The sequence below is a fragment of the Pomacea canaliculata genome, linkage group LG6, assembly GCF_003073045.1.
Source record: "Pomacea canaliculata isolate SZHN2017 linkage group LG6, ASM307304v1, whole genome shotgun sequence".
In the NCBI taxonomy this organism is placed as follows: domain Eukaryota; kingdom Metazoa; phylum Mollusca; class Gastropoda; order Architaenioglossa; family Ampullariidae; genus Pomacea; species Pomacea canaliculata.
The window spans coordinates 14,029,067-14,038,151 of record NC_037595.1 but is presented as its reverse complement, the minus strand read 5'-3'; the positions used below and the strand labels follow the sequence as shown (position 1 = coordinate 14,038,151).

At 33.8% G+C, this 9,085-nt stretch overlaps 1 protein-coding gene across 1 annotated transcript; it reads left to right on the top strand.

The window, feature by feature from the left end:
• The first annotated feature begins 1,490 nt into the window (after positions 1-1,490).
• Positions 1,491-8,800, top strand: LOC112565848 (calcyphosin-2-like). Its single transcript, XM_025241679.1, has 12 exons — positions 1,491-1,566; positions 2,314-2,381; positions 2,830-2,928; positions 3,843-3,917; positions 4,078-4,170; positions 4,369-4,462; positions 5,106-5,224; positions 5,747-5,850; positions 6,080-6,234; positions 6,751-6,870; positions 7,443-7,539; positions 7,624-8,800. The coding sequence occupies exons 1-12, from the start codon at positions 1,501-1,503 to the stop codon at positions 7,794-7,796; spliced, it is 1,263 nt and encodes a 420-aa protein (XP_025097464.1). The 5' UTR covers positions 1,491-1,500; the 3' UTR covers positions 7,797-8,800.
• Positions 8,801-9,085: the final 285 nt, after the last annotated feature.

Below are 9,085 nucleotides of genomic sequence, written 5' to 3'. Positions count from 1 at the left end.
AGAGAGATGTTGTCCTCTCGGGAACGACCAACCATTACCTAAAAGTATCTAAGAGGTTGTGTTGTCACTTTTTTGTGTCCATCATCAGCAGAAACATGTTTTTATCTAATTGTTCTTTTAAAATGATATATTCATAAAAATATCAATATTGTTCAATATTATTATTTTTTCTGGACTAGATAGGGCATTCTGGTAGTTAAATTCTTTTTTTTTTTTTAAATATTTTGCAGAATTGATTTACATAGTGTACTTATTTGTTGTTGGAATATTTTTAATGGAGTTTAAGTAGTGTTGTTTTTTGGCAGCCTAATGCCTGGGATGCAATGCCAGTTCCAGAAAACTTGCCTGCCCCATCTGCAAGACACAAGGAAATGTATAAGCAATATTCTGAGGAGATGAAGCAGGCTTATCGTACACATTCACAGCCTGGAAAATTTAATGAAGTAAAATGATAAACTTTACCTTCAGCTGTATTTGTGGCCAAAGACTTTTAAAGTGAACAGCATTTTGCTTTATGTATACATGGATTCCCACTGTCAAACATATAATTTCTTATTAAGAGCCACGAAAAATTGACTTGCAGTCTGCGAGCTTGATGGTTTGACTGCTAGGCTATTAAGTATTTAAAATAAGATATGGCTTTATCTCAGTACTTATCTGAAGGTACATTGTATACGGTAAAGACATTCATACACAGTAAATCTGATACAAACGTTATTGAAATAACATTTAGCATCGGTGAAAAACGGATAAGCAACACGTGGTGAGGGAACGAGCACAACGATTTATCAGGTAACCCACCTCAACACCAGATAACAGACCCAAATAGAAGACAAACCAAAATACAGATATACCGAACCATTAACAGGACCCAAGAAACAGATTTGATTAAAACTAACCAACCATTAGCACAGACCATTAATCGGGATGCTCATAACCCATAGACACGCCAACGTGTATACATCAATGATGATCGACACAGAACTCCGGTAGAAATAATAAACAATCCACACAATCTAGCAACCCATTTATGAAGTTCATAATGACAGTGATATCACGAACCAACAAAGAAAGACGGCGATAATGTAACTCCATAGGCATGGATACATAGTTAGGGAGTTAAATATGTCTTTCAGATTGCTCGACTCATTGTCAATTTCATACCATTGCTGATGCTCCACAGTTTCTGGCAGAGAACGCAGAAATTTTCGAGAGCTTAACTTTCCGTAAACACGCAGGAAACCTGGATTAAAAAAGCAGAAACCTTATTTATCAGAGGTATAGTAAGAAATATAGCAAAGAAATCCCAACAATGCAACAATGTACATTCAATTCATACAAACTCCACTCAGAAACAGACCCATACAATCATGAAGTATGATCATAACACATTTTCCACTATTCAGGTACATACTTTACAGGTATTTTAACTGTTTAAAAGAGTAACAGACCTATGTACAAACTGCAAATGAGATATTGTTGAAGAAGTTGGAAGAAGATATGGTAGATGACAGGTGGAAAAAACAGCGCTATACTTCAAAGCAACTGCAGAAAAAGATAGATGCCGTAAGAACAAAAATTGTTTTTGTTTAACCCGTGACAATACTCTTGCTGTGAGTTAGTCACCTTCTTATCTTCCACCCTCGTTTTTTGAAAATAAGCTTAAAACATTTATGGAAGAGAAATTATAGCATGTAGATAATATTAAATTTATACATTACAATATAATTTATACTTCACTCAGCTGTGTTTGTGCATATCTTTTGACAGATGCTGTTGCTATATGCTTTTATTGTACATAAAAGATATATAATTTTTATTTTTTAATTTTATTTTACAAAATAAAAAATTATTTCACACAAAAACTAGTAAGTTCAAATTTGGCCATATTTTAATATTTTCCATACTGTGAAGCACATTTGCATATCAGATGTCAAGTATTTCTATAGAATTAGCCAGAATAAAAAGAAATGATATTTACTGGAATATTAAAAAAAAAACAACCCTGGGTTGATAAGTTTAGAACATGTAGTCTCAAATTCTAGTGTCATTCTCTGATAAGATTATATTCTTTTCTCTTGTGGTGCAGTGAACATCAGTGTTCTTATATTTTTTTGGCATGCAAGAAGACTATATAATCTGTCCTGGTTGACTGATTCATTTTTATTTGATGTGATATTTCCTGTATCTGAAGAGATACTGCTTTGCCATATTTTGTTGTCAGTAATAGCATGTTTGTCTATAGATGAAGGTAAGCATTACTGTGTTCATTTCATCCATGATCACTATTTACATTTTTTACTTTCAAAATAGGAAGATCTGCTTGAGCATAACAAGAAACAGAAACTCATTGAGACGGTCATGATAGATCAACTTTCAAGGTAAAAATATTTTTGCTAATGAGATTTGATAGCATCAACATAGGAACAGTTGAACGGGATAACTTACTAACATGCCTTTTCAAAATTAGGTAATCAGTTGTGAAGGAGCTAGAACTCTTTAACCCTAGAACTCTCTTATTATTCAAGCTGTTTGCCCGTTATACAGTGGCTTTTCTGTGTGTCCAGTGTTTGGACACATGTATTCTCTGCCCATTTTGGTCTCACTTTATAATATATGAAGAGCATGTACTATTATACAATCACAATGAGTTGTATATTAATACAAACTCTTGAAGGATATTTCTTTCCTTCACTGCATTGTTTTGCATAAAAGCTGATTCAGATTAAAATTAAGGTCAGATGGAGACATAATCTTGCTAATGTTGTGTGATTAATGTTTATATTGCCGTTTGATTATTGTTTGTATTGCTGCTATGTTTGCTTACAGAGCTGTCATCAGTGATCCAGAGCAAAATGAGCGTAGCTTAAATACTGGGAGAACGACAAGGCGCCTTCATGGTACAAACCACTATCTTCATGACTCCAAGTAAAATATAATGTTTTTATTGTGTTTTTATATGAAGATAATGTTAATTTAATTGGTTGAAGAGAAGGAGGGCGACGATGACGATGCATCATTTTGCTGCACTAGTACCACCACAGTGATGATGGGGTTTTCCATTTGTTTAGCATCATAGCAATCAGTGATGCTCTGTACATCAACATAAATGAATCAGAGCTTTCTGTTTAAAGGGAAAGGCAACACAATGAATTAGTTTGTTTTCCTTGACAAAAGAGTACATAAATACCCATGTTCAGAAATAATTCAGAATTTCTGTACCATAACTAAGGCCTGTCATATTAGCTACTTTCCTGTTCTTCAAAAACCCACCACAGCCTGTGCAGTGGTTAGAAAATCTTTTTGCCATATTAGAGAGTTGGTATCATGGAATTTGGATCTCAGCTGGTAGTTCTTCATTGATGTGCTTGTGTGTATATGTGTATGTGTGTGTGTGTGAGAGAGAGAAAAGTTTGTAAGGTACTTAAAATGGCTACTGAGGAAGTGCTTTCTTTGTACTTGTTCGTAGATGCATGTGTACATAAACTCCCTCGAGCCCACCTTTTATTGTTTAATTATAAGGTTAGAGAAATACTGGAAACAGTTAATATCATGTGTCCAGTTACTTCCACAGAAACTTACTATTTAAAGATTAAAGGCCTTATTGATGTCTTTGCATATCTGTGCACTTGAATAACTATTGGGACTCTACAAAATCTGCTTTATAGCTTTGATTTCTGCTTTGTGAGATTAGGACAAATGAGAAGAGTAGTTAATGATATACTTTGAAATCAACCATGCCAAGGGTTAGAACATAGAATATATATGATACAAGAAAGGGATTAATTTACATTAGTAGATGAATATGTCCTAGCTGAAATATAAAAGATTTTTTTTTTCAGGATAAGCACACGTTCAACAGCCACAGAAAATTTGCTGTCCAGGCGATTGAGGTTTGGAGCCAGGATCATAACAAGGTAGAATGAATGTGTGTGTGTGTGTGCAGGTAGAAATGGATGCACTAATGAAAGAAAGGAGTAAAGGTTGAATTTTATATGATTATATATGTGTGTGGATTTGTTTGTACCTTTGCAAAAGGTAAGCTTTATTGGCACAAAATATTGAAATTTTTTTCAGAAATGGTCGTGATGCCATGAAGGAACTAACAGGCTTTTTCTTCCAAATGGACAGAACTATGACTGTGTATGAATTTAAACAGTTTGGAAAAAGGTGAAGAACAAGTTTAATAATAGGAAATCATGGATGTGTTTCTTTTTGTCTCTGTCTCTTACACACACATAATACACAAATAGACTCACATTCATACTTGCTGCCATAAACAAATTATAATAGATTTTTTTTAAACAGAAAATTCATGTTTTTTATAGTAATAGCATTAATGGCAGTAATTTCCATATTGTGAAATAGTGCCAAAGCCATACCTTTCATCCAGCGAGGTGTTTTCAACCATCCTTTTGGTCCAAAGAAAGGCCTTCCATATGGTCTCTGTGATATATTTGTGGTGAGCAATATTTTCTAATATTGATTAATTATATTTAAAATATGAAAGTCATATGACCACCATTTTACTTTACACTTCTGTCTCTAAGCCTGCTGTTTGACAAAAATTTATTGAAACAGAAAAGTTAGCAAAAGAGAGATAACTAATCATTTAATGCAATTTTCACTGTTTTTGAATTTTATCGATGGAAGAACAGATGTAGATAAAGAATGACTGAAAGATTTCACACCCCTGGGAAATAATATAAATCAGAAGGGATAGGATGTTATTTGGTGCAGCAGACCATGATGCAGCAGACTTGGGTTCCTGCATGATTTTATCTTCCCTGACTTATGGGGTGCCTCATAAAGATTGTAAACAGTAAACTGTCACTTTGCTAGGTTGACTAACTGTGAACAAAGCATCAAAAGTTAATTTTGCCATATTTCTGCTTAAAAATGATTGTCATGCTAATAAAACCTGTATAATTCTATTTATGGTAACTAGCTGAAGAAGACAGAGAGAGAAAGAGGAGAGAGATCATTAGCAAGATATTCTACTTGTTTCTTTAATTGTTATGGGCAATGCTAGTAGACTGAAAATATTTGGGGCAATGTTATTAACTCTGTAATGACAGTGATGGTTTGTGTGCATGTATTTATAGGGTGCAGATATCAACATTCCAACAAAAGGCCAGCATGCACTTAGTGCTGAGTTAGCTCGATGTCAGTTTCTCACCTTGAGAGTCACTGACATGGATGAAGAGGAGAAATCAAGGCTTCTGTAAGTAGAAAACCTTAATTTGGCAGCTCTTGATTATTAAGAAAACAGTCTGCACTCTGCAGAGTAACAAGTTCATTTTCTCCTGCTTTACTTTTTCGGGTATTTGAAATATTTTAAGGGTGTGGGGTTGTTTTTTTTTTAGTTGCTAATTGATAGTTTTGTTTCCCACCTTTTTTCTTTGTACTTTTGCAATTCTTAAATATTCATAAAAGAATTGTACTGGATCTTCTGAATATTTTTCATTACTTTTGTGATTGAAAGAGATTGTCATGATTAAGCCTATATCTACTACAACCAAATTATTTATTTAAATTATTAATTTTAAAATATCAAAGAACCTTGTTTGACAACATCACTTTCTTTTTCTTTATATTGCAGTTTTTGTGAATGCACATTTATCACTTTGAGCTGAATATAACTTCTTTTGAAAAAGTATAATTAGTTTAGTTAGTTTATTCCTTGTTACTCCTCAAGGAGCATAGGGGCGAAAAAGAGTATAATGTTAACATCTTTTTGATTCAGCTTGGATGACTTTATTGATGTAGATGGGCCAGAAGCTTATGGTCAGACAGACATGTCACATATAACGGCTTATGAAAACAGGCAGTTTCTTGCTGCCATACAAGGTGAAATTGATTTATTGCCTGCTATACTTGTTCTCAAATTTAAGTTAAATACATATACCTAATTTGAGTATAATTTGATAACCAAAATAGCCTAATTCAAGTGATTTAGCAATAATTATTTAGTGAAATAACTGCAGTGATATAACTGAAATTGTTTTATGAAGTTTGCCTAAAGGTAGCTAAAAGATTTGCTAAATCTGCATGTTTACTGTGAGTGGTATTTCTTCAGAATCAGTGCAAAAGCAAATCCGCAAGAGAGGTATCAAGACTGTTACTGGGCTGGGTCGTCACTATAGGAGCATTGACAGGAGTGGTACAGGGATTTTGGATCAGCATGATTTAGAGCGAGGATTGCTGCGTTTTCACATAGATCTTCTTCCAGAGGTTGTTCTCCTGCACAACTCATGGAATCTGAAGATTTGATATTCAAATCAAAGAGACTTTTGCATGATCTTTTTACACATTTTTTTTCAGTTAAACCCAGTGTACAGTGTCCTTGAGTGCATGCGCTAGGTATAAAACAATCTCCTGAGATACTGATATTACTCTAAAGTTTCATTATGACACAAAATGCATGCATGCCATCAAACAAACATGTAGTCAAACTGAGCATACACATGTACATTTGTGAAGTAAACTTCTCCCCTCAAACTAGCTTAAGTTGCTGACTCAATGTGAAATATCAAAAAAATCAAAGCTTTTTCTTTTAATGCTAGTATTCATCTTTAGAACTCTTTATTGCTTGTAACTTTTAGTAGCATCAGTGAACCTAGAAAGCAAAGTCCAGGTTGCAGTTATTGTACACAGTGTTTGTATATTTGTGCTCTGTTACACCCATTTCAAATGTTTCATGTGTCACTGAGGGTTCTTCTATTAGAAGTTTCATGTTTATTGTGACAGGATTTGGAGCGAGTGTTTGACATTGTGGACACTGAGGGTATGCGATGTTTGGATTATTCCTTCTTTATGCGAACAGTGATTGGGGAAATGAATGAATTTCGCAAGGCTTTGGTACGCAAGGTATGTTTATTCAGGCTTTATGGTACTGTCTGCAGGTTTTACGGGCTAAAAATCACTGGGTTAACAAAAGCTATGGAAATGTACTGAACTATTCTGACAGCATTATCTTAATGGTAGAAGTCGCTTTCTGTTCTATGTGATGAAATATTCTGGATGCTTTTTAGTCTTTCTTTTATTTGTATAGAGATAGGTAAGTCACATTTAACACTATTAATTTGTTAATGTGATCAAAGGTTTTCACAGCTGATGATGATGCTGTGAAAAATATAACCTAGGACTATGCATATCACTTGAGACAATTCATGAATGCAACAGCTTTCAGAAACTTTGTAGAGAAATTTTAGACCGCAGTGGAAGAGATTCTAGCAAATGATAATAATGTATATATCGCAGCCATGTGTAAAATGCTTCCAAAATATAAAGACATTGGCAAAAATTTTAAACCATTTTTCATGTTTATATAATTTTCATGAATTTGTCATAAAAATTTGAACTCTGTTTTCCCAATAAATGTAATATTATTTCTGCCGTTTTTTCCTAACACCACTTGCTGCTATTTTTTGCCCTTTCAGGCATTTAACAAGGTTGACACACATAAAGAGGGGACTATTCATCTTAGTGACATCAAGAAATTTTTCAATCCAAACAGCCCTTATAAGCCTGGATCTGGTATGTAGCTTTTAATTTACCATTACATTAGTAGCACAAAATATTTTAACCTTTAATGATAACAATATGTTTGGTGTGGTGCAGATGCAGACACAACAAAAAGTGCCTTAATGGCATTTTTGGAAGCAGTAACATCATCTGCCCGACAGGAAGATGTCACTTTCATTGAGTTTGAGGAATACTATGAGGGACTGAGCCTTGGGGTCAAGGAGGATGAAGATTTTGCAAATATTTTGTGCAACACATGGAACATATAGCTGATTGTCCATTTATCTAAAAGTTGTTATTCAAAAAAAAAAAACAACACTTTAGCACTGATGGGCATCACTGGTTTTGTGGGTAACATAAGCTGCAAACAGGTTTCTTTGCCAGCGATTGTAGACATTCTATCTAAGAGACAGTTTTGGTTTTTTTGTTACAGAACTATCCTTGTGCACACTAACAATAACCACAGTCTCAGAAAACAGGCCAACATTCAGAATAATTTTTTACAAAAAGAATGTGATTTTTTTTATTGTGTTTCCTCAGCTGTGGTTGAAATTTTAGTCTAATAAAATTATATTGTTCATGCTTTAAATAAGGATAATGGCCTATCTGAGCAAAAAATTGGGATTAATGATTTTTTGTAATTTTCTTTAGCAGTATTTATATCATACTTCTAGTTGCAATTCATATTTTTTACTTCTTCTTGTCACAGGAGAGATATTTAAGTGGGCTTACATAGATGCACATTTAAGATCTCTGCATTTTGTCCAAATGAGGGTATTTGACAATTATTCAGCGCATGTCAGTGCTGATTGGTGGTTAAAGTGGATCTGGGAGGGTAGAGCTATTCAGCTGCTTTTACTGAGACACATGAGAGTAAAGAGAAATGGGGAAAAAGTCACTGCTGTGTTATAAATTTCCTCAACAGTATAGTCATGCTACATTTGGTCGCTCAATGTTAATTCACAAATGGCCTGGGTTTAGCAATGGAAAAAATACCCACAATCAATGGCCTGTCAGATGAAGTATACTGTACTGCATGAGCAATGAATTGACATGTGTCTTTGGCCTTGGACGCCATTGATCTAACCATCTGCTTTCCCCACTTAGTGAAGAGTTTTATAATCATCTAAATTTTATGGCTTTATTTCAGTGTCTGGCTAAAAAAAAAAACTGTATTGAAATTGAAGAGGTGCTGTTCAGAAATTGCTGTTAATTGTCCACAATCAAAAAATAATATAGAGCAATGAAAAATGCATGTCTTCATACTTCTAAAGCAGTTTCTTGTAAATTTATGTGAGAATGTATATGTATTTATAATTTATGCGAGCAAGAGACAGCTGGAGTTAAAGATTTATCAAATGAACCATGCTTCTACACATGGCATAAAAGCATGCACACATTCACATTAAAAATTCACATTAAACATTCTTAAAACAAATGTTCATACTTGTAATTTATTTTTTTAATTCTTTAATTAATTGCAAAAAGTTATAGTGGAGCTTTTAATTAAACAACAAACAATTAACAGCATTGTTATCAAGCAAGAAGATCAAAGTGA